General features: G+C 37.6%; 2 protein-coding genes and 1 pseudogene across 2 annotated transcripts in view; all 3 read left to right on the top strand.

The window, feature by feature from the left end:
• LOC141760559 (ladderlectin-like) overlaps positions 1 to 27,031 on the top strand; it is a 138,884-nt gene that overhangs the window by 92,444 nt on the left and 19,409 nt on the right. The gene's annotated exons all lie outside the window — the stretch shown is intronic.
• Positions 13,385 to 17,020, top strand: LOC141760561 (ladderlectin-like). Its single transcript, XM_074623458.1, has 6 exons — positions 13,385 to 13,481; positions 14,824 to 14,874; positions 15,000 to 15,109; positions 15,263 to 15,397; positions 15,483 to 15,594; positions 16,723 to 17,020. The coding sequence occupies exons 1-6, from the start codon at positions 13,427 to 13,429 to the stop codon at positions 16,788 to 16,790; spliced, it is 531 nt and encodes a 176-aa protein (XP_074479559.1). The 5' UTR covers positions 13,385 to 13,426; the 3' UTR covers positions 16,791 to 17,020.
• LOC141761210 (type-2 ice-structuring protein-like) lies at positions 19,029 to 20,493 on the top strand (annotated as a pseudogene).

Below are 27,031 nucleotides of genomic sequence, written 5' to 3'. Positions count from 1 at the left end.
CACTGTCACTCCGTCACACACACTCGCTCCTTCGCTCTCTTTGTCTCTCTCTTGACCGCAAACACGACACTTGCTAACGTTAAGCACACAACCTACGCACTGAGTTATTTCTTAAAGGAGTTTGCTACTTGTATAATACAGTTTAGATTAAAAAACATCTTAAAAATGTATAATTCTCCGATGCTTTGGCCTGGTGGGGAGTCATTTCAGGCTGGCGGAAACCCTGGTATCGAATCAGTTCATAGACTGACGTACTCGTTGATTCCCGATCCCGAATTTTGGCCAGTGTTGGACACATTTCTGATACTGGTATTGGTATCAGAACAACTCTATCTACTATCTTTGTTTTTATTTACTCCTATTTATTTATTTATTTATGTATTTATTTGTATTCATTTTAAAATGTATTTATTTATTTTGCAGTTACTCTTTTATTTATTTACTTTTCTATTTATTTTTTCTATTTATTTTTAAATGTGTGTATTTATGTAATTATTTCTGCATGATTTTCCCTTTGCATTTCTTCACTGTAGTAAGAAATATGCAAATAAATGTATAAAGAAAAGAATACAGAAACAAATAAGATTAGGGAAATAAATAAGGGGTCAATGCAATGGGAAAATCGTGCAGAATTAAATGCATAAATACACAAACTAATACACACATTTAAAAATAAATTAAAAATGAATGCAAATATAAATAAATAAATAGAAAATAAATAAATACATTTTGAAATTCATAAAAATAAATACATTAATAAAGTAAAGGAAAATCAAACAGAAGCAAGAGTGTGGATTTACAAATGTAGCGTGTGACAGCCTGAGTGTGAGGAGAAGGGCTGAAGCTGGAGTGCATGAAATCTGTGCAAGCAACAATATATCTTGAGTGCAAGCATACAGTTTGAGCAGAAGCAGAACAAATTTAAGCGCGAGTAGGGGCTATTTGAGTGCGAGGACAGGGTTTTGAGGGAAAGCATTGCAAAATCTGATCGTGAAATCAATGAGTCATGTTCTCAAATTGAAAGACCTGAGTAAAGATAGGAAAAAAGCTCCATAAAAATGCAACATACACGTTAATGCAGCAGTAATATTAATCCAGAAACATCATAAATAATAGTAAAACACTGACACGGAACATTTTACTGCACGATGAATACTTTTACTTTTCATACTTTACACGCATTTTGCTGATTATTCAGTTAGTTTACAACCGGAAGTAACCACGTGTTGTCCTTCTTCACTGGAATGAATAGGGAGCAAATAGCGTTTGCATGCTATTATTGTGAACGTAGAGTGACAGCAGCACATGAACCGAGTCACTAAATGCTGTGTCAAATTTCCAGATGTTCCAGAGGATGATTGGACTAAGTTCGGTGGTCGCTCTTTCCTCTACGTTCAAACAGCTAGGACCTGGGCTGATGCTGAGGTAATCAGCTGTTCAGTGCAGAATGCTTCTACGCTGCGTCCATTCTGCTGTTACACATGTTGTTAATTGACATATTTCTGTCTTTGCATTACTTGATATGTAATGTGTAATTTGTGTGTCTCCACACAACTCCACTCTTTCTATCCTTTATAGAGAAAATGTCAGGACTATGGTGGAAACCTTGCATCAGTGCATAGTGTCGATGAGCAGCAATTTATTCAGGGTTTGATACTGAGTATCACTGAGAAAAATGCACTGACATGGCTCGGAGCCTTTGATGCACAACAGGTATGTCACTGATTAAACACAATGTAAAGCAACAAATTAAAAAGCGTGTTTAGACCATACTGTCTATTGTATTCTGATCTTCTAGGAGGGTTTATGGCTCTGGAGTGATGGTACACGTTTTAAGTTCGACTACTGGGATCAAGGACAGCCTGATAATCGTGGGAATTCACATTGTCTGGTGATGAACTATTCAGGTAAATATATATATAGAGCGTGAGAAAGGTTTTTTTCCTGAGGTCTTAGCAGGGTTTTGGTTAAAGAATTATCAATGCAGACATCAGTACAGGTGATGATAATGGTCGGTAGGTTGGTTTCCAACGGACAAGGCACATTAAACTAACTATTGGACAACTGACAATATATCATTCCATTGGCTTCAAGACAAATTGGCACACTGAAACCACTTCCTCTTTAGCTTGGCCAGGCAGGTGAAGGTTTGTGCAAAGCATTTGATGGAGTCAGTCATAAAGTTATAAAATATCAAATTTTAACTTTTTCTGCTGCACAGTTTTGGGTTGGAGTTGATGTTGTTCCCATTTTTTAAGCCAATATTTTCATTTTTACTGCAAATGTGTATCGGTTCACAATATCGGTTATCGGTCTCCTTGATTGCTAATAGTCGGTATCAATCCTGAAAAAAACATATCGTTCGACCTAGGGATGCTAATTTTGAAAAATGTTCTTAACCGATAACCGACCCTCATTAACCGGTTATTAACCGACAAGATTTGTGCCTTGCATGCAGCGGTGTACCAGCTGCAGTGTATGAGGACAACAGACAACTGAGTCCCACGTAGGTGTAGCAGACAGTGTGTGTACAGTTTATTTGTCGGTGAATAAATGCTACGAAACTACAACTCCTCCGCTCCACTCAAGCGAGCTGGAGAGACCGGAGCCGACTTCCTGTATCCTGCAACTCCGGCTCCGCCTCTTAAGGTGACGAGCCACTCCTCTGAGCCGCTCAGCTTTTGAATTAATTATTAACATTGCTTTTAACCGTTTTAACCGATAGCGTTAATCGATTAAAATGCTTAATGTTGGTTAACGGTTAAACGGTTAATTATGGACATCCCTAGTTCCACCCCCATCAGTCACTTTATGTACTACATGAATGCACGGCAAGACTCAGTGTAGGAATTATGTATAAATATATATATATATATATATATATTTATTGATAAACCTCTAAAAAGAATTCACTGTCCTCTCTAGTTTTTGTGCAAAATTTTAAAATATTTAGTATTTGGCCTCATTAGATACATAGTTTTTATGGTTCATTGATTGTCTGAGAAAGCAGACAATTTATCCCTAAATAACTCCCTCTGTTTTTTTACAGATCGTAAGAAATTTGACGACACTCCTTGCTCTCTCCTAAGGCCGTCCGTCTGCGCCAAAAAGCCATGATATCTTTTTGGATAACAGAGTAACATGCAGTACCTATCACAACCACAGGAGTGTTGGGTGGATGTGTGATTATCTGTGTCTTCATCATCTGTAGCCTCTTGCATGTAGTAATCTATACTTCTTTCCTGTAACTGTTAAACTACTTAATGAATGTTGCCTGTTTGGCCTTTTCATTCTGGAGTGTTCTTCTTATCTTCTACACAATTAAAAGACTCAAGCATTGAAAAAAAGCCAGTCTGTGAGCCTAATGATTGCACACAGGAGAATCTCCATCACACAGTGAGGCTGAACATGCAGTTTGAGTTTTGTCAACAGGAAAAGAGGTGAAAGAAGAAGTTGAGCTTTATAGTTTTTAATTAAAAACACATATACAAATACACTGTACTGTATATTCAGTTATTATCTAAAACGGGTTCATGCTATCTTAAAGCCACTGAAATACAACTGTATGTTATTTTTTTTTGCTACAGCATGTGTATATACTGTTTATATAGACAACCTAAACTAAAATTAGAGACTGTTAAAACAAGCGTCAGAAAGACCTCTACCACTATGATCCTATTTCTAGGAGTTGTTTCAATACCTTCTACCGCCTATTTTATTTATAAACCGAGAGCTTACAAGACGATTGCCCTCAGAGTGTCAAAAACGGCACGTTCATTAATCTGCCGCCTATAACACTCAAGGATGTTTACCTGTTGCTTCTGCAAACTTGTGGTTTTTGCACCTGCCTTGCACACAGTTAACACAGGAACATGAACTTTACTTGGCACGCTAAGTTCACAAAAAAGAGAGATAAACGCACACACCTTACATGTTTGAAGCACTTGCGATTTACCTACGCAGTTACAAATGCACATCAAAATGCTTGTTTTTTTGGATATAAAAATCACATCTAGTAAAACATAAAGATAAAACTCAAAAGTAAAACCTTCCTTATTCTTATCAAATCTTTTCTAAGAACTGTTTAGCTCTTCAATTTTCAAGGCCTCATTCCTTCATCTTCCACATCATAGAAATCACACAGTAAAATATAATGAATCACCTTTAAAGTAACTCAAGACGAGTAGTTTTCAAAATGGTGAATGGACATAATGAAATTGAATATTGTTGAAAATAATCAAATGGTTATATGGTTAAAGGTGGTCAAATGATAAACAACAACACATGGTTAAAATATCATAAAGAGGATAAATGCAACTATCACATGCGTCAACAAAACTCAGCTTATGACAGTTTCAAATTAAACAAGCTTTTCTTAAATTGGTACTGGCAGTTATTTGTCAGTGCACATTTCTTTTAAGGAGTTTTTAACCCCTCAGTTACTTTTATTGTTTTTTGGGTCTTTTTAGTTTGTTTTTTAATCAATAATCATGTTCAATTATATTGACTGGGCCCTGTTGAAATGCATTTCACCTCCTATCCTTTCAACAAGACAAACTAAAAAAAACACACACACAGTACTACTCTTTTGTTTGTCAGAGCTGTGGGTTGCTTTCCTTCAGGCATCTTCCATCAGCTCTGGAGTCATTTGAGAGGAAGTTTGATTACACCGGCCTCTCCAGAGAGGAGCGTTTATAGGATCAATACCCTTTAATTGATATGATGGAAGACGCTGTTGTAAGGCAGGAAGTGAAAACATATTGTGGGAAATTTCCTCTGTGTGTGTAACATTTCTGTTGGTAGAAACGGAATATTATATTCATCACGATTAATCGCATGATCATCCATGATTAATCGCCATTATCGCAAATTAATCTCATATTTTGTATCTGTTCAAAATATACCTTAAAGGGAGTTGGTCGAATATGTAATACTCTTATCAACATGGGAGTGGACAAATATGCTGCTTTATGCAAAAATATGTACATATTTATTATTGGAAATCAATTAACAACACAAAAAAATGGGAAATATTGTCCAGAAACCCTCATAGGTACTGCATTTAGCATAACAAGTATGCTCAAAATCATAACATGGCAAACTGCAGCCCAACAGGCAACGGCAGCTGTCAGTGTGTCAGTGTGCTGACTTGACTATGGCTTGCCCCCAAACTGCATGTGGTTTTAGTCACGGATGAGCCCCCTACTTTGTTACACCCCTGCAGGTCAAGGGACACCTTTGAAAATGGCCATGACAGTTTTTCCTCGACAACATTTAGCGTAAGTTTGGAGCGTTATTTAACCTCCTTCATGACAAGCTAGTATGACATGGTTGGTACCGATGGATTCCTTGTGAATGTGATTTTTTTTACTATTTTCTGACATTTCATAGAGCAAACAATACATTGATTTATTGGTCTGCAGATTAATTGATAATGAAAATAATTGTTAGTTGCAGCTAGGAAGAGAAAAGAGAGTCATTCTGATACAAAAACCACTCAACTCACTATTTGGCATACTGAAAGAGATAACTGAACAATGAATTCAGAGACACTGGATGAGAACTTCCATCCATCCATCTTCAATCCCTTATCCGGGTTTGGGTCGCAGGGGCAACAGCTCCAGCAGGGGACCCCAAACTTCCCTTTCCCGGGCCACATTAACCAGCTCTGACTGGGGGATCCCGAGGCGTTCCCAGGCCAGTGTGGAGATGTAATCTCTCCACCTAGTCCTGGGTCTTCCCCGTGGTCTCCTCCCAGCTGGTCGTGCCTGGAACACCTCCCAAGGGAGGCGTCCAGGGGGCATCCGTACTAGATGCCCGAACCACCTCAACTTGCTCCTTTCGACGCAAAGAAGCAGCGGCTCTACTCCGAGTCCCTCACGGATAACTGAGCTTCTCACCCTATCTCTAAGGGAGACGCCAGCCACCCTCCTGAGGAAACCCATTTCGGCCGCTTGTACCCGCGACCTCGTTCTTTTGGTCATGACCCAACCCTCATGACCATAGGTGAGAGTAGGACCGAAGATGAGAACTTGTAAATTGTATTTGTTATTTCTTTATTTTATTACTATATTCACCCATTTTGTGAGAACAACACCTCTGCTGTCATTTACGACTGACAACTGTTTTTGTTTGTAATTTTAGTTTGAAGAGCCTAAAACAGCGTCGACACGATTCTGGTGAGATCACAATAAACTTTACTATATAATAAACTGATTCAGACACCATCAAGACGTCAGCTGTAAAATCACTGATTGTTGAAATAAAACCTTGATTGATACAAACTCCTAACTTTTGTCTTTTTTTATATCAAAATGTGCTTTTTAACTTGCCAGCACTTATTTCAGACATAAATTTCCATCAAGTTTATATATATATATATATTGGTGACATTTTTGGTGCTATGTTTTTGATATTCTAACTATTGCTCTAGAGATCAAGGTACAACTATGCCCTCTTCTGGCAATTTTTGGAATGCCAACTTCAATCTTAATTATATAAGAAAAGGACATAACTGCCTTTACCACTCTTTTGGAGCGTTGTAGAATGCTTTCTGCCTGGAAATCTCCTATTGGGATGTAAATATTCACTCAGAGGATGTAATGATCATGTCGCTAAGAAATGGCATCCTTTAATTTTTCATATTATAGCAACCTCTCTGTGTTGCTTCATAAATGAGACTCACCTGTTAAGTCAGTTGTATTAATTTACCTGCTCATGTGTCTTTCCCTTGTCTGTCTAATTGATACCGTACTGCAGTTTTACAGTATATTTACTGCATATTTATCTGCTTGGGTTGTTTAGATGTTTGGATACACCTTGTTTTTTTTTTTTTTCTGTATATTATACTTTTGAATCTTGTATACCACATCATACATATCTGCCAATAAAAAGTTTTTCATTTTTTTTACTTTATCAGCAATCAAGATGTTTTTAAGATTTCAAAACACATTATCATGTTAGGAGACAATTAAATTTTTATATACATAATTCATTTGATTAATATCCTAGCAAAATACTATATCCATAAAATTATATGGTTTAAAGACTTCCCTCCTTTTATACTTTTCAAGATACTAATTTTAAAATGTACTTGACTACTATTGAAAACTTAAAACTCAAAAATTATAATTGGGCAAAAACTATTAGATTGCTTTTTTTGGTTAATTTATTTATTTATTTATATATTTTCCTTTCCCTGCACTTATTATTTGTTGTATAATTTATTTTATTTTTTTATTATTTTTATGCTGTGGTATATATTTACTGCAATTTTTATAATGAAAAACTGGAACATTTATTCTTTATGTAACAACTGTATTGAATTCTCTATAGAAAAAAAAGAACGTATATTTCAAGAGTGAAAGTCAATTGTTCGTTCCATTACATAACATTTATAATAATAATAATAATATGTTCATTTTTAGGTGAAGTAAAGGGGGTCAGGAATCACCCATTTCCTAGTGATGTTTTTTTCTACAAGTAGATATCAGAACACTAAATAAATATTCGTTGAAGTATGTAATTATTTCATATTTATTCTATTTATTTATTGAATTACCAGAAAACATAATATATTTTGATATACAGTATATCATTATCGAGATATGAAATAATCAATATTGTGATAGAAAATTTAGGCCACATTGCCCAGCCCTATGTGGTTATATTGGAAAATAAGCACCATGGACAGCACCCATATCGGGCTAGGGTTACCTGAATATATGAGATTATGATTGTTTATAATGGGGCTGTAGGGAGTGTTATTTTTTTATATTCAAAGTTATATTTAGATTTTCTAATGAAGCCTGAATATCTGTTAATAAAAGTTCATGTCTTTTTTTGTTTGCAGCAAACTGGACAGCAAACAGTTTTTGACCGCAGAGAAAAAGTTGTTTTTGAAAGGCAAGGCAAGCCAGCTTTATTTGTATAGCACATTTCAACAACAGGGAAATTCAAAGTGCTTTACATAAACATTCAAGAACATTGCGACAAAGTGCAAAAGAACATTAAGACATAATTAAAACAGTTATAAAAACATAAAAACATAAAAACATTAAAGATTAGAAAATAAAAACAAGCTAAAAATAAAAGCTAGGATAGAAGCTAAAATAGAATCAAACACAAAAGAGTAAAAGCTCTAGTGCAGTATCAGATCATTATCTGGTTTAATTAAAGGCAGCAGCAAAAAGGAAAGTTTTAAGCTTTGTTTTAAAAGAACTCAGAGTTGTAGCGGTCCTGCAGGTTTCTGGGAGCTTGTTCCAAATATTTGATGCATAAAAACTGAAGGCTGCTTCTGCATGTTTAGTTCTGACTCTGGGGACACTAAGCAGACCTGATCCAGATGACCTGAGAGGTCTGGATGGTTCATAACATAGCAGAAGATCAGAAATATATTTTGGCCCTAAACCATTTAGTTCTTTGTAAACCAGCAGCAGTATGTTGAAATCAATTCTCTGAGTGACAGGGAGCCAGTGTAGAGCCCTCAGAACTGGACTGATATGATCCACTTTCTTGGTCTTAATGAGGACTCTAGCAGTAGCATTCTGAATCAGCTGCAGCTGTCTGATCGATTTTTTAGGAAGACTAGAAGCATTATTAATATTTTTTGGGACGTGGTTTGGCTGGCAAGGAATCAATGCTAAATTTGATAAATTTGCACAATCAGTAAAAATCTTCCTGTTTCTTCGCAGATTCACCATTCTTTTTCTACTACTTATTAGAACTGAGATAGAAGAAGCTCTCATCACACAGGGCCCCATCTTATCCTGGAAACAGTCACGTGTATCATTAGCCTTGAATCCTGGACCCAGCACATATCAATCTGTGCTTGCAACATTTTGTAAAGGAACATCCTTATCAGGCTGCGGAGACAGAGGCTGATTCCATCGTGGAGGGGATGGAGGTGGTGGGTGTCTTGTTTGTGGAGATGGTTTTCCAAAGTTGTTCGAGGTTGACGCCGAGGGGGGATTATGGGAGAGAAAATGGGTGTAGGGCAGGGAGTATGTTTAGTTCCAGCATTGACCAGCAGCATTCTGAATCAGCTGCAGCTGTCTCATCAATTTTTTAGGAAGACCAGTAAAGACGCCATTACAGTAGTCAAGTCGGCTGAAGATAAATGCATGGACTAGTTTTTCCAAATCCTGCTGAGACATCAGTCCTCTAATTCTTGCTATATTCTTCAGGTGATAGAATGCTGTCTTTGTAATTGTCTTAATATGGCTGTTAAAGCTCAGGTCAGAGTCCATGACTACACCAAGGTTTCTGGCTTGGTCCGAGCTTTTTAACATTACAGATTGTAGGTGAGCACTGACCTTTAATCTTTCCTTTTGGGCTCCAAAAACTACGACCTCAGTTTTGTCTTTGTTCAGCTGAAGAAAATTCTGGCACATCCAATTATTGACTTGTTCAATGCACTCACTCAGTGCTTGTATTGGACTGTAGTCTCCTGGTGATAGAGTTATGTAAATTTGTGTGTTGTCTGCATAGTTATGGTAATTTATTTTGTTGTTCTCAAAAATCTGACCCAGTGGGAGCATTTAGATGTTAAACAAAAGAGGCCCCAAGATGGAGCCTTGGGGAACTCCGCATGTGATTTTGTTCAGCTCAGATTTGCAATTACCTATAGACAGAAAGAAGTCCCTGTCTTTTAGGTAGGATTTAAACCAGCTGAGTGCTATGCCAGAAATACCCACCCAGTTTTCCAGTCGGTCTAGTAATATATTATGGTCAACCGTGTCGAATGCGGCACTGAGATCCAGTAAAACTAAAGCCGAAATTCTACCACTGTCTGTGTTCAATCGGATGTCATTGAAGACCTTAACAAGAGCAGTCTCAGTGCTGTGGTGAGGTCGAAAACCTGACTGGAAGACATCAAAAGAGTTGTTTAGTGCTAGAAAGCTATTTAATTGTTGAAAAACCTTTTTTTCAATTATTTTAGACAAGAATGGAAGATTTGATATCGGCCTGTAATTATTTACTATCGATGAGTCCAAATTGTTCTTTTTGAGGAGTGGTTTGATGATGGCAGTTTTCAGGGCATGTGGGAAGACTCCTGTAACAAAAGATGCATTAACAATCTGTAAAAGCTCTGAGACCATACAATCTGATACTTTTTTGAAAAGGCCTGTTGGCAGAATGTCAAGGCAGCATGAGGAGGATTTTAGATGTTGTATGATTTCCTCCAGGTATGTCTGATTTATTGGATAAAATTGTGTCATGTTATTTGCGCCAGGTTTAAGTGGACGCAGGGGCAACAAACATCCTGTACCTGATAAGGCGAAAGTGACTGCTTGTCTGATTTTGTGAATTTTTTCTGTGAAAAAGGAAGCAAATTCATTGCAGGCCCTGGTGGATAAAAGTTCAGAGGCTACTGACACAGGAGGGTTTGTTAGCCAGTCGACAGTAGCAAACAGGGCACGTGCATTATTATTGTTTTTGGTGATGATGTCAGAGAAGAAAGGACCGCCTTGCATTTTTCAGTTCTGAATTATAAATGCAAAGTCTCTCTTTATAGATGTCATAATGAACTTGTTTCGACACTCTTTTTTAATTTCTTACCAACATGGCATTTCTCCATGGAGATTGAGAATGATCAGACAGAGCAACATCCATCACTACAACCTTGGAAATGTTCAGGCCCTTTGATATGATTAAGTCCAAAGTGTGTCCCCTATTGTATGTGGGCTCCGTCAAATGCTGACTCATTCCATAGTTATCAAGAAACTGACAAAGTTCTTTGGTCCCTCTGTCCTGTTGGTTGTCAACATGGATGTTAAAATCACCAACAATGACTACACAGTCAAAGTCAACACAAATTGTAGGCAGCAGTTCAGTAAAATCATCCAAAAGGTTTGCACAGTATTTAGGTGGCCTGTAGATATTCAGAAACAAAGCTCGAGAAGAGGAGTTCAGCTGAACAGCGACCTATTCAAAAGAAGCAAAATGTCCATAAGATATCTGTTTGCATTGGCGAGAATAATTAAACAATATGGCAACTCCACCTCCTTTCTTATGCATTTTAGTTTCGCTCATAAAACTAAAGTTGGGAGGAGTCGACTCGATAAGAACAGCTGCACTGTTATTTTGGTCTAACCAAGTTTCAGTTAAAAAACATAAAATCAAGCTTGTGCTCAATAATAAAATCATTGATTAAAAAACTTTTACCTGCCAAAGACCTGACGTTTAACAGGGCTAGCTTTAATGTGCTAGAAGCATTATTAATATTTTTTGGGACGTGGTTTGGCTGGCAAGGAATCAATGCTAAATTTGATAAATTTGCACAATCAGTAAAAATCTTCCTGTTTCTTCGCAGATTCACCATTCTTTTTCTACTACTTATTAGAACTGAGATAGAAGAAGCTCTCATCACACAGGGCCCCTGTTTATACTGGAAACAGTCACGTGTATCATTAGCCTTGAAGCCTGGACCCAGCACATATCAATCTGTGCTTGCAACATTTTGTAAAGGAACATCCTTATCAGGCTGCGGAGACAGAGGCTGATTCCATCGTGGAGGGGATGGAGGTGGTGGGTGTCTTGTTTGTGGAGATGGTGCCAAAGTTGTTCGAGGTTGACGCCAAGGGGGGATTATGGGAGAGAAAATGGGTGTAGGGCGGGGAGTACGTTTAGTTCCAGCATTGACCAGCTCCTTCATGTGGTCAGTGAACTCAAAGAGGGGGGAGGAGGGAAAAAGGGTGACAAGCGAGGAGGAGGACGTCTCCTCTTGTCTCTGCTGTATCCAAGGGCTGGCTTGTGGTGGGGGGTGAAATGATTCTTCTTGAAGTCCCCTGGCACATTGTGTTGTGTCTTCCTCCAGTGGTGATTCCTCTTGTCTCGCGTCCTTGGCAGAGGGAACAGATGAATGACGCAGGAAGTAGATTAGGTTGGAGTTGAACAATTTTACTCCTGACTTGTTTAGACAGAGTCCATCTGCCTTGAATAGATGTCTACGGTCCCAAAAAAAGTTAAAATTGTCAATAAAATGCACTGAGTGGGATTTGCATGCTGTTGAAAGCCATGTGTTCAGTCCCAGCAACCTGCTGAATCTCTGAAAGGCTAAATGCCAGTAAATATGCATTGAAACAGAATATTTCTTAAGATAAAAACATATTGTGAATTTTGGAAATGATTACATCTTTTTTTCTATATTTTTTAAATATATATATATATATGTATGTACATATATATGTGTGTGTATGGAATAAACATGTTTTATTTTAACAGTTAATAATAATTGTTATTAATTATAATAACAAGGTAATGTTTTTTAAGCTAAAATTAGCATTTGGTCAAGAAAGAATTTCAGCATTTTCTGGCAATAATTTTGTCTTCTTCTAGAATTTCCTTGTGATTATTATGAATGTATTACACTGATATTACTCCATCATTATTGTGACAAATTCTACCCCATAATGACTAGCTTAGTACTATTATTATTCTCACTATAATTCCCCATGAAATATTTTTTTGACCTATCCAGTAAAGGTGACCGTTTCTCTACACTGTGGTGTGTGTGTGACTGTAATTACCTTGTGTTGTCTTTTCAAACGTGGCTCTTTTATTTGTTTGTTTTGGATCTGTTCCCTAGTTCAGTACAATTTCTAGACGAGGAAGTATGAATGCGAATCATAGAGATAACAGCCATTGAAATTATTTTTCAACCTGTATTTACACACGGTGGGTATAAATGAGAGCGAATGGTCTTTTTCAGCAGCACCCTGCTCCACGTGAATACAGTTACAAACATTTTGCATTTGAACATCTGCAGCTCCTCTTGGGCCTTAGGGCTAAAAGGTCAGTCCACTCTCACTTACCTCTGATAGTCTGATGACAGTTTTAGATCTCCGTCTCTTTATTTTATTATCTAGAGTAACTAGAGGACGTTGATTCTGGTTGTTGTTGTTGAGAGAACTATACTGTACCTGATGTGTTTCACTTCATCATTTGATATGATACTTTAATATCTATGTTTCAATCTTAGGTGTCATGCTTCACCATTTCTCTGCCAAGAAAGACAAGAATTTCACCGTCTCATTGCTCGAACTTTGTTTATCTATCAAAGTAACCAACAGAGTGGCAAGTGGTGTTCTGATGACCCTGTACAAATACAGTAGCCATTGATTTTATCACAAGGGGGGAGTACGTTGAGATATTTATTGAAAACAAAGATTTAGATAATTCACAGTATATAAGAGCTGGTGTTTCTCTTGTTCAGCACCTCCACACAGGAAGGCTGAAGCTACAAGCTGAGAGACAAGAAAGAAGATAATCCTGCAGAAGGTCAGCTTCATCTCTCTTATCATCATCTCTACTTCCTCTAATGGACTCTAGTCCTCACGTTCTTCAGAAGTATAACTCTCACGTCTGTTTCTCTTTGTTGAAGATCATTTTGACCATCATCATCATCATCATCTCATCCACGAAGATGCTGACTGTTTCTCTACTCGTCTGTGCCGTGATGGTTCTGACCAGAGCTGCTTGTGAGTGTTGACTTGTACATCTTGTACTTTTTACTTTACAGATTACAATTTGTCTTATCCAACAGTTTATATAAAGGAGTTAAAATTAGCACAGCCTTAAACATCTACAGCTGGAGATGTTCCGATACCTGAAGTTGCGGTTCAGGTTCAGTTCTTGCAAGTATTTGTACTCTTTTACGTACATCCTTGTACCTTGTTTAACAGATTTTAGCAGCTTGCTATTTAGTAACCCCCCACAAACAAGCGTGCAGGAGACCAGTGAGAAAGACGTTGTGTGTTCAGCTCTCAGTACCTTTGTACTTTGTAGCTGCTGGTGATGAAAACCCAACATTTCCTGATTTTGCTGCTTCATAGTAAAAGCTTTTAAATAAAAATACAATGGCCATTAGTCACAGCTGTACCCTGGTATCGAATCAGTTCATAGACTGGCGTACTCTTTTATTTATTTACTTTTTTATTTATTTTTTATATTTATTTTTAAATGTGTGTATTTATGTAATTATTTCTGCATGATTTTCCCTTTGCATTTCTTCACTGTAGTAAGAAATATGCAAATAAATGTATAAAGAAAAGAATACAGAAACAAATAAGAAATAAATAAGGGATCAATGCAATGGGAAAATCGTGCAGAATTAAATGCATAAATACACAAACTAATACACACATTTAAAAATAAATTAAAAATGAATGCAAATATAAATAAATAAATAGAAAATAAATAAATACATTTTGAAATTCATAAAAATAAATACATTAATAAAGTAAAGGAAAATCAAACAGAAGCAAGAGTGTGGATTTACAAATGTAGAGTGTGACAGCCTGAGTGTGAGGACAAGGGCTGAAGCTGGAGTGCATGAAATCTGTGCAAGCAACAATATATCTTGAGTGCAAGCATACAGTTTGAGCAGAAGCAGAACAAATTTAAGCGCGAGTAGGGGCTATTTGAGTGCGAGGACAGGGTTTTGAGGGAAAGCATTGCAAAATCTGATCGTGAAATCAATGAGTCATGTTCTCAAATTGAAAGACCTGAGTAAAGATAGGAAAAAAGCTCCATAAAAATGCAACATACACGTTAATGCAGCAGTAATATTAATCCAGAAACATCATAAATAATAGTAAAACACTGACACGGAACATTTTACTGCACGATGAATACTTTTACTTTTCATACTTTACACGCATTTTGCTGATTATTCAGTTAGTTTACAACCGGAAGTAACCACGTGTTGTCCTTCTTCACTGGAATGAATAGGGAGCAAATAGCGTTTGCATGCTATTATTGTGAACGTAGAGTAACAGCAGCACATGAACCGAGTCACTAAATGCTGTGTCAAATTTCCAGCTGTTCCAGAGGCAGAGCCAGGTGAGAGGACAGGACCGCTCATTCAAGAAGGTGAGTTCAGCTCTGCACAGTGTCTTTCACCTCGTTGTTTTGGTTTCACAGCTGAAACTTTTCTGTTTTCACTCAAATCTACATTGGTGCCTCCATGTTCAGACCTTTTCTAAATGTTTTTTCAGTGAAGAGTCACATGGTCAAGAGGTCCTTACCTTGCCCCACTAATTGGACTGAGTGGAGTGGTCACTGTTTCCTCTACATTCCAAATCGCATGAAATGGGCTGATGCTGAGGTAATCAGCTGTTCAGTGCAGAATGCTTCTATGCTGCGTCCATTCTGCTGTTACACATGTTGTTAATTGACATATTTCTGTCTTTGCATTACTTGATATGTAATGTGTCATTTGTGTGTCTCCACACCATTCCACTCTTTCTATCCTTTATAGAGACATTGTCAGGACTATGGTGGAAACCTTCCATCAGCGAACAACCGCGATCAGTACAACAATATTCAGAATGTGGTACATAGTGTCACTTCGAACGATACAGAGGCATGGCTCGGAGGCACTGATGCACAACAGGTATGTCACTGATTAAACACAATGTAAAGCAACAAATTAAAAAGAGTGTTTAAACCATACTGTCTATTGTATTCTGATCTTCTAGGAGGGTACCTGGTTCTGGATTGATGGTAAACCTTTTTTGTACGACAACTGGGATCGAGGACAGCCTGATAATAATAATGGGACTGGACATTGTCTGGTGATGAACTATTCAGGTAAATATATATATAGAGCGTGAGAAAGGATTTTTCCTGAGGTCTTAGCAGGGTTATGGTTAAAGAATTATCAATGCAGACATCAGTACAAGTGATGATAATGGTCGGTAGGTTGGTTTCCAACGGACAAGGCACATTAAACTAACTATTGGACAACTGACAATATATCATTCCATTGGCTTCAAGACAAATTGGCACACTGAAACCACTTCCTCTTTAGCTTGGCCAGGCAGGTGAAGGTTTGTGCAAAGCATTTGATGGAGTCAGTCATAAAGTTATAAAATATCAAATTTGAACTTTTCTGCTTCAAAGTTTTGGGTTGGAGTTGATGTTGTTCCCATTTTTTAAGCCAATATTTTCATTTTCACTGCAAATGTGTATCGGTTCACAATATTGGTTATCGGTCTCCCTGATTGCTAATAGTCGGTATCAATCCTGAAAAAAACATATCGTTCGACCTAGGGATGCTAATTTTGAAAAATGTTCTTAACCGATAACCGACCCTCGTTAACCGGTTTTAACCGTTAACCGACAAGATTTGTGCCTTGCATGCAGCGGTGTACCAGCTGCGTTGTATCAGGACAACAGACAACTGAGTCCCACGTAGGTGTAGCAGACAGTGTGTGTACAGTTTATTTGTCGGTGAATAAATGCTATGAAACTACAACTCCTCCGCTCCACTCAAGCAAGCTGGAGAGACCGGAGCCGACTTCCTGTATCCTGCAACTCCGGCTCCGCCTCTTAAGGTGACGAGCCGCTCCTCTGAGCCGCTCAGCTTTTGAGTTAATTATTAACATTGCTTTTAACCGTTTTAACCGATAGCGTTAATCGATTAAAATGTTTAATGTTGGTTAACAGTTAAACGGTTAATTATGGACATCCCTAGTTCCACCCCAATCAGTCACTTTAAGTACTCCATGAATGCACAGCAAGACTCAGTGTAGGGCTTATATATATATATGTATTTATTGATAAACCTCTAAAAAAAATTCTGTGTCCTCTAGTTTTTGTGCAAAATTTTAAAATATTTAGTATTTGGCCTCATTAGATACATAGTTTTTATGGTTCATTGATTGTCTGAGAAAGCAGACAATTTATCCCTAAATAACTCCCTCTGTCTTTTTACAGATGAACTGAAATTTGACGATCAGCCTTGCTATGTCACAAAGCCGTTCGTCTGCGCCAGAAAGCCATGATATCTCTTTGGATAACAGAGGAACATGCAGTACCTATCACAACCACAGGAGTGTTGGGTGGATGTGTGATTATCTGTGTCTTCATCATCTGTAGCCTCTTGCATGTAGTGATCTATACTTCTTTCCTGTTACTGTTAAACTACTTAATGAATGTAGCCTTTTAGGCCTTTTCATTCTGGAGTGTTATTCTTATCTTCTACACAATTAAAAGACTCAAGCATTGAAAAAAAGCCAGTCTGTGAGTCTCATGATTGCAAATTAATACACGCAAAACTTTTTACAACACGATGTGATGGAGGATGTGTTGAGTCTTGAAATCTCAAGCCTTGGGCCTGGAACGGCTGAGATCTCAGTTCAATTTTCTTCAATGTTCAATTTTAATGGTGTCAGAAAGTCAACACAGGTTACTCAAATGAATCACTTGATGCTGTACAAGAATATTGCAAGAAGCAGAGTTTTCATTGTGTTTAATATCAACAGACACAAACACAACCAAAACCCGAGCCGGTCCGGACATTACTGTCCGTGGGCTTTACATCATAACCTTATATACTTGGAACAAAGAACTCATCCCTCCTATCCTGCCATCATACATTTTAATATTCTTCACTTCTACTGGTCTCTGTCAAAATATCTTACTAATCAGCATATACCCTATACCATACATATGATCTAGGTGCCTCCCCGACATCCTTTATGTCAGAGACAGATTCTTTGTTTTGGGCCCCTTGCAGCTGCGAGGTGATTTGAGTTCATTACAAGCATTACATCACTACAGCTGTGAGTTACAGCATTGGGGGTCTATGCAGCAGCACTATGATTGTATGCTGTTTCAGTAATAAACACAGGGTTATAGGATTAATACTTTTATCATTGTTTATCACATTTTTATATAGTTAAAAAGGGATTACTTCTACAGATGTTAGCATGACATGGTTGGTAGCGATGGATCCCTTAGGTTTTCTGGTTTCATATGATAACAGTATTTTGTTAATATTAATGTGTAAGGGATAATGTACAGCGAGCCGGTCGTTGTTGTGAAAGAATCCCCGACACTCTCATCGCCCTGAAGGGGATTCTTTCACAACAACGACCCGCTAACATTATCCCGCTTATTACACAGCTACTTACTGAAGAAATCAATATTTTGACACGAAAACGATCCGCCAGAGTCCGACATCAGAGCTGCACCCATAGCAACGGACTGTTGTAGAGAAACTACAGACCGCCGTGATTGACCAATCCGAATCGAGCATTTGGTCAAGAAAGAATTTCGGCATGTTCTGGCAATAATTTGTGTTGTTCTATTGGTATTGGATTATTATGAATGTATTACACTGATATTACTCCATGATTATTGGAAAAACTTCTACCTCATAATGACTAGCTTAGTACTATTATTATTCTCACTGTAATTCCTGGTGAAAAATGTTTTAACCCATCCAGTAAAGGTGACCCTGCCTCTACACTGTAGTGTGACGTGGCTCCTTTATTTGATTGTTTTGGATCTGTTCCCTAGTTCAGTAGAATTTCCAGAAAAGGATGTTTGAATATGAATCCTAAAGATAACAACCATTGCCAATATTTTTCAGCTTATATTTACCCACGGAAGGTGTAAATGAGAACGGATGGTCTTTTTCAGCAACACCCTGCTCCACCTGAATACAGTTACAAACATTTTGCACCTGGACATCTGCAGCTCCTCTTGGGCCTTGGGGCTGAAAGGTCAGTCCACTACACTGTACCTGATGTGTTTCACTTCATCATTTGATATGATACTTTAATATCTATGTTTCAATCTTATGTGTCAAGCTTCACCATTTCTCTGCCAAGTAAGAGAAGAATTTCACCGTCTCATCGCTCAAACTTTGTTTATCTATTAAAGAAAACAACAGAGTGGCAAGTGGTCTTCTGATGACCCTGTACAAATACTGTAGCCATCGATATGATCACAGGGGTGGAGTACGTTGAGATATTTATTTAAAACAAAGATGGATAGATAATTCACAGTATATAAGAGCTGGTGTTTCTCTTGTTCAGCACCTCCACACAGGAAGACTGAAGCTACAAGCTGACAGACAAGAAAGAAGATAATCCTGCAGAAGGTCGGCTTCATCTCTCTTATCATCATCTCTTCTTCCTCTAATGGACTCTAGTCCTCATGTTCTTCAGAAGTATAACTAACATGTCTGTTTCTCTTTGTTAAAGATCACCATCATCATCATCATTTTCTCAACCATGAAGATGCTGACTGTGTCTCTACTCGTCTGTGCCGTGATGGCTCTGACCAGAGCTGCTTGTGAGTGTTAACGTAGGGCAGCAGTTATTGTGAATGTAGAGTGACAGCAGCACATTAACCGAGTCACTAAGTGTGTGTGTGTGTGTGTGTGTGTGTGTGTGTGTGTGTGTGTGTGTGTGTGTGTGTGTGTGTGTGTGTGTGTGTGTGTGTCAAACCTCCAGCTGTTCCAGAGGCAAAGCTTGTTGAGAAGACAGGACTGCTCATTCCAGAAGGTGAGTTGGTATTTGTTCAGATTTTTTACAGAAATGCATTGTGCAAATGAATATAGTCATTCTTATGATCAGCTCTGCAAAATTAAATGAAATTCAATTTATTTTTAATTAGCGTCAAATCATAACAGAATTTATCTCGAGACGCTTTTTATAAGAAGATCTAACAAGACAGGTACAGTGACAAGTCTTTTGTCCAATGCCATTAGGAATGGGGTCTAAGAGACAGGTAGATGATTTGAGATGATGAGATCACTGAAAGTGTCTTTCACCTCGTTGTTTCGGTTTTACGGCTGAAACTTAACTGTTCTCACTCTCTTCAGCTCCATTTCCAGCCGTTTTAAGTGAAAACGCTCTGATAATCCTTGTTCAGATCTTTTCTAATTGTGTTTTCAGTGAAGAGTCACGTGTTCAAGTGGTCTTCACCTTGCTTCAGTGATTGGACTGATTCCAGTGGTCGCTGTTTCCTTTACGTTCCAACACTCATGACCTGGGCTAATGCTGAGGTAATCAGCTGTTCAGTGCAGAGCGCTTCTACGCTGCGTCCATTCTGCTGTTACACATGTTGTTAATTGACATATTCTATAACTCCACTCTCTCTGTCCTTTATAGAAATATTGTGAGCACCATGGTGGAATCCTAGCATCAGTCCACAGCTTCAAGGAGTATAACTTGATTCAGAATGTGATACAGACTGTCACTCATAATTATCCACTGACATGGCTCGGAGGCTCCGATTCACAACAGGTATGTCACTGATTAAACACAATGTAAAGCAACAAACTAAAAAGCGTGTTTAAACCATACTGTCTATTGTATTATATTGTATTCTAATCTTTTAGACTGGTACTTGATTCTGGAGTGATGGTACACCTTTTAATTTCAACTACTGGGCTCGAGGACAGCCTGATGGCAATGGTAATACAGGCTGTCTGGTGATGAACCATGGAGGTAAATATATATATTACACATTAAAAGCAGTCTACAGGCTGACAGAGGAAACACAGAAAGTTGTCATTTTTTTTAAGTTGGGCTACAACCTGTTCCCTCATTTGAAATAAAAAATAATTTATACGTGTAAAAAGTTACATACAGTCCCTTTAATAACTCCCTATGTCTTTTTACAGCTCAGAAGAAATTTGACGACCAGCCTTGCTCTCGCCTATGGCCGTTTGTCTGCGCCAAAAAGCCATGATATCTCTTTGGATAAGAGAGAAACATGCAGTACCTATCACAACCACAGGAGTGTTGGGTGGATGTGTGATTATCTGTGTCTTCATCATCTGTAGCCTCTTGCATGTAGTGATCTATACTTCTTTCCTGTAACTGTTAAACTACTTAATGAATGTTGCCTGTTTGGCCTTTTCATTCTGGAGTGTTTTTCTTATCTTCTACACAATTAAAAGACTCAAGCATTGAAAAAAAGCCAGTCTGTGAGCCTAATGATTGCACACAGGAGAATCTCCATCACACAGAACATGCAGTTTGAGTTTTGTCAACAGGAAAAGAGGTGAAAGAAGAAGTTGAGCTTTATAGTTTTTAATTAAAAACACATATACAAATACACTGTACTGGATATTCAGTTATTATCTAAAACGGGTTCATGCTATCTTAAAGCCACTGAAATACAACTGTATGTTCTTTTTTTTTGCTACAGCATGTGTATATACTGTTTATATAGACAACCTAAACTAAAATTAGAGACTGTTAAAACAAGCGTCAGAAAGACCTCTACCACTATGATCCTATTTCTATGAGTTGTTTCAATACCTTCTACCGCCTATTTTATTTATAAACCGAGAGCTTACAAGACGATTGCCCTCAGAGTGTCAAAAACGGCACGTTCATTAATCTGCCGCCTATAACACTCAAGGATCAGTATCACGGTTGCTAGCGATCCCGTAGCTCCCGAGAGAAACGGCTAGTTCTCAGTGTGAACGTCCCGTTGTTATCGTATTACCCCCAATCTGAACTCCTCCTCGGCTATTAGCCGGCTCCATTCTCGACTTGGAGTAAACTATGTTATTAAACTACTGGCCTACTGTTCGATCTATTCAAAGCAATCAATCAAACATAAAGTTACATCTTTAACTCTGTTCACTGATTCTCCCTTTAATAACATAACAGCATGGCCTCGGTATTTACTTCATCTTAGTAATGTTTGCCGTAGAGCGGAGAGCACTGAACTTACCTCTCGGAGCATCAGGAAAGCGAGCCTCGAAGCGGTTCAACTTCATGTGTTATATACATGTACTCTGCCCGCAACTCTGCACCAGCTCAGAACAGAAGCACCCTGTCTAAGCAGATGTTTTCCTGTTTGCAACAGTTGCTTTTCCCGTTTACCTGTTGCTTCTGCAAACTTGTGGTTTTTGCACCTGCCTTGCACACAGTTAACACAGGAACATGAACTTTACTTGGCACGCTAAGTTCACAAAAAAGAGAGATAAACGCACACACCTTACATGTTTGAAGCACTTGCGATTTACCTACGCAGTTACAAATGCACATCAAAATGCTTGTTTTTTTGGATATAAAAATCACATCTAGTAAAACATAAAGATAAAACTCAAAAGTAAAACCTTCCTTATTCTTATCAAATCTTTTCTAAGAACTGTTTAGCTCTTCAATTTTCAAGGCCTCATTCCTTCATCTTCCACATCATAGAAATCACACAGTAAAATATAATGAATCACCTTTAAAGTAACTCAAGACGAGTAGTTTTCAAAATGGTGAATGGACATAATGAAATTGAATATTGTTGAAAATAATCAAATGGTTATATGGTTAAAGGTGGTCAAATGATAAACAACAACACATGGTTAAAATATCATAAAGAGGATAAATGCAACTATCACATGCGTCAACAAAACTCAGCTTATGACAGTTTCAAATTAAACAAGCTTTTCTTAAATTGGTACTGGCAGTTATTTGTCAGTGCACATTTCTTTTAAGGAGTTTTTAACCCCTCAGTTACTTTTATTGTTTTTTGGGTCTTTTTAGTTTGTTTTTTAATCAATAATCATGTTCAATTATATTGACTGGGCCCTGTTGAAATGCATTTCTCCTCCTATCCTTTCAACAAGACAAACTAAAAAAAACACACACACAGTACTACTCTTGTGTTTGTCAGAGCTGTGGGTTGCTTTCCTTCAGGCATCTTCCATCAGCTCTGGAGTCATTTGAGAGGAAGTTTGATTACACCGGCCTCTCCAGAGAGGAGCGTTTATAGGATCAATACCCTTTAATTGATATGATGGAAGACGCTGTTGTAAGGCAGGAAGTGAAAACATATTGCGGGAAATTTCCTCTGTGTGTGTAACATTTCGGGGGATCTGTTGGTAGAAACGGAATATTATATTCATCACGATTAATCGCATGATCATCCATGATTAATCGCCATTATCGCAAATTAATCTCATATTTTGTATCTGTTCAAAATATACCTTAAAGGGAGTTGGTCGAATATGTAATACTCTTATCAACATGGGAGTGGGCAAATATGCTGCTTTATGCAAAAATATGTACATATTTATTATTGGAAATCAATTAACAACACAAAAAAATGGGAAATATTGTCCAGAAACCCTCATAGGTACTGCATTTAGCATAACAAGTATGCTCAAAATCATAACATGGCAAACTGCAGCCCAACAGGCAACGGCAGCTGTCAGTGTATCAGTGTGCTGACTTGACTATGGCTTGCCCCCAAACTGCATGTGGTTTTAATCACGGATGAGCCCCCTACTTTGTTACACCCCTGCAGGTCAAGGGACACCTTTGAAAATGGCCATGACAGTTTTTCCTCGACAACATTTAGCGTAAGTTTGGAGCGTTATTTAACCTCCTTCATGACAAGCTAGTATGACATGGTTGGTACCGATGGATTCCTTGTGAATGTGATTTTTTTTACTATTTTCTGACATTTCATAGAGCAAACAATACATTGATTTATTGGTCTGCAGATTAATTGATAATGAAAATAATTGTTAGTTGCAGCTAGGAAGAGAAAAGAGAGTCATTCTGATACAAAAACCACTCAACTCACTATTTGGCATATTGAAAGAGATAACTGAACAATGAATTCAGAGACACTGGATGAGAACTTCCATCCATCCATCTTCAATCCCTTATCCGGGTTTGGGTCGCAGGGGCAACAGCTCCAGCAGGGGACCCCAAACTTCCCTTTCCCGGGCCACATTAACCAGCTCTGACTGGGGGATCCCGAGGCGTTCCCAGGCCAGTGTGGAGATATAATCTCTCCACCTAGTCCTGGGTCTTCCCCGTGGTCTCCTCCCAGCTGGTCGTGCCTGGAACACCTCCCAAGGGAGGCGTCCAGGGGGCATCCGTACTAGATGCCCGAACCACCTCAACTTGCTCCTTTCGACGCAAAGAAGCAGCGGCTCTACTCCGAGTCCCTCACGGATAACTGAGCTTCTCACCCTATCTCTAAGGGAGACGCCAGCCACCCTCCTGAGGAAACCCATTTCGGCCGCTTGTACCCGCGACCTCGTTCTTTTGGTCATGACCCAACCCTCATGACCATAGGTGAGAGTAGGACCGAAGATGAGAACTTGTAAATTGTATTTGTTATTTCTTTATTTTATTACTATATTCGCCCATTTTGTGAGAACAACACCTCTGCTGTCATTTACGACTGACAACTGTTTTTGTTTGTAATTTTAGTTTGAAGAGCCTAAAACAGCGTCGACACGATTCTGGTGAGATCACAATAAACTTTACTATATAATAAACTGATTCAGACACCATCAAGACGTCAGCTGTAAAATCACTGATTGTTGAAATAAAACCTTGATTGATACAAACTCCTAACTTTTGTCTTTTTTTATATCAAAATGTGCTTTTTAACTTGCCAGCACTTATTTCAGACATAAATTTCCACCAAGTTTATATATATATATATATTGGTGACATTTTTGGTGCTATGTTTTTGATATTCTAACTATTGCTCTAGAGATCAAGGTACAACTATGCCCTCTTCTGGCAACTTTTGGAATGCCAACTTCAATCTTAATTATATAAGAAAAGGACATAACTGCCTTTACCACTCTTTTGGAGCGTTGTAGAATGCTTTCTGCCTGGAAATCTCCTATTGGGATGTAAATATTCACTCAGAGGATGTAATGATCATGTCGCTAAGAAATGGCATCCTTTAATTTTTCATATTATAGCAACCTCTCTGTGTTGCTTCATAAATGAGACTCACCTGTTAAGTCAGTTGTATTAATTTACCTGCTCATGTGTCTTTCCCTTGTCTGTCTAATTGATACCGTACTGCAGTTTTACAGTATATTTACTGCATATTTATCTGCTTGGGTTGTTTAGATGTTTGGATACACCTTGTTTTTTTTTTCTTCTGTATATTATACTTTTGAATCTTGTATACCACATCATACATATCTGCCAATAAAAAGTTTTTAATTTTTTTTAATTTTTTTTACTTTATCAGCAATCAAGATGTTTTTAAGATTTCAAAACACATTATCATGTTAGGAGACAATTACATTTTTATATACATAATTCATTTGATTAATATCCTAGCAAAATACTATATCCATAAAATTATATGGTTTAAAGACTTCCCTCCTTTTATACTTTTCAAGATACTAATTTTAAAATGTACTTGACTACTATTGAAAACTTAAAACTCAAAAATTATAATCGGGCAAAAACTATTAGATTGCTTTTTTTGGTTTATTTATTTATTTATTTATATATTTTCCTTTCCCTGCACTTATTATTTGTTGTATAATTTATTTTATTTTTTTATTATTTTTATACTGTGGTATATATTTACTGCAATTTTTATAATGAAAAACTGGAACATTTATTCTTTATGTAACAACTGTATTGAATTCTCTATAGAAAAAAAAGAACGTATATTTCAAGAGTGAAAGTCAATTGTTCGTTCCATTACATAACATTTATAATAATAATAATAATATGTTCATTTTTAGGTGAAGTAAAGGGGGTCAGGAATCACCCATTTCCTAGTGATGTTTTTTTCTACAAGTAGATATTAGAACACTAAATAAATATTCGTTGAAGTATGTAATTATTTCATATTTATTCTATTTATTTATTTAATTACCAGAAAACATAATATATTTTGATATACAGTATATCATTATCGAGATATGAAATAATCAATATTGTGATAGAAAATTTAGGCCACATTGCCCAGCCCTATGTGGTTATATTGGAAAATAAGCACCATGGACAGCACCCATATCGGGCTAGGGTTACCTGAATATATGAGATTATGATTGTTTATAATGGGGCTGTAGGGAGTGTTATGTTTTTATATTCAAAGTTATATTTAGATTTTCTAATGAAGCCTGAATATCTGTTAATAAAAGTTCATGTCTTTTTTTGTTTGCAGCAAACTGGACAGCAAACAGTTTTTGACCGCAGAGAAAAAGTTGTTTTTGAAAGGCAAGGCAAGCCAGCTTTATTTGTATAGCACATTTCAACAACAGGGAAATTCAAAGTGCTTTACATAAACATTCAAGAACATTGCGACAAAGTGCAAAAGAACATTAAGACATAATTAAAACAGTTATAAAAACATAAAAACATAAAAACATTAAAGATTAGAAAATAAAAACAAGCTAAAAATAAAAGCTAGGATAGAAGCTAAAATAGAATCAAACACAAAAGAGTAAAAGCTCTAGTGCAGTATCAGATCATTATCTGGTTTAATTAAAGGCAGCAGCAAAAAGGAAAGTTTTAAGCTTTGTTTTAAAAGAACTCAGAGTTGTAGCGGTCCTGCAGGTTTCTGGGAGCTTGTTCCAAATATTTGATGCATAAAAACTGAAGGCTGCTTCTGCATGTTTAGTTCTGACTCTGGGGACACTAAGCAGACCTGATCCAGATGACCTGAGAGGTCTGGATGGTTCATAACATAGCAGAAGATCAGAAATATATTTTGGCCCTAAACCATTTAGTTCTTTGTAAACCAGCAGCAGTATGTTGAAATCAATTCTCTGAGTGACAGGGAGCCAGTGTAGAGACCTCAGAACTGGACTGATATGATCCACTTTCTTGGTCTTAATGAGGACTCTAGCAGTAGCATTCTGAATCAGCTGCAGCTGTCTGATCGATTTTTTAGGAAGACTAGAAGCATTATTAATATTTTTTGGGACGTGGTTTGGCTGGCAAGGAATCAATGCTAAATTTGATAAATTTGCACAATCAGTAAAAATCTTCCTGTTTCTTCGCAGATTCACCATTCTTTTTCTACTACTTATTAGAACTGAGATAGAAGAAGCTCTCATCACACAGTGCCCCATCTTATCCTTTGAAACAGTCACGTGTATCATTAGCCTTGAATCCTGGACCCAGCACATATCAATCTGTGCTTGCAACATTTTGTAAAGGAACATCCTTATCAGGCTGCGGAGACAGAGGCTGATTCCATCGTGGAGGGGATGGAGGTGGTGGGTGTCTTGTTTGTGGAGATGGTGCCAAAGTTGTTCGAGGTTGACGCCGAGGGGGGATTATGGGAGAGAAAATGGGTGTAGGGCGGGGAGTACGTTTAGTTCCAGCATTGACCAGCAGCATTCTGAATCAGCTGCAGCTGTCTGATCAATTTTTTAGGAAGACCAGTAAAGACGCCATTACAGTAGTCAAGTCGGCTGAAGATAAATGCATGGACTAGTTTTTCCAAATCCTGCTGAGACATCAGTCCTCTAATTCTTGCTATATTCTTCAGG

This window comes from Sebastes fasciatus, chromosome 22 (assembly GCF_043250625.1).
Source record: "Sebastes fasciatus isolate fSebFas1 chromosome 22, fSebFas1.pri, whole genome shotgun sequence".
NCBI classification, from domain to species: Eukaryota; Metazoa; Chordata; class Actinopteri; order Perciformes; family Sebastidae; genus Sebastes; species Sebastes fasciatus.
The sequence above is the reverse complement of the archived record's forward strand: the minus strand, read 5'-3'. Positions and strand labels throughout refer to the sequence as shown.

Bases quoted from the DNA above. Each gene is read 5' to 3' on its own strand.
- LOC141760561 (XM_074623458.1), top strand. From the start codon at position 13,427: ATGCTGACTGTTTCTCTACTCGTCTGTGCCGTGATGGTTCTGACCAGA. The intron at 14,875-14,999 runs GTGAGTTCAGCT...ATGTTTTTTCAG, and splicing joins AGGACCGCTCATTCAAGAAG to TGAAGAGTCACATGGTCAAG. The intron at 15,595-16,722 runs GTAAATATATAT...GTCTTTTTACAG, and splicing joins TCTGGTGATGAACTATTCAG to ATGAACTGAAATTTGACGAT.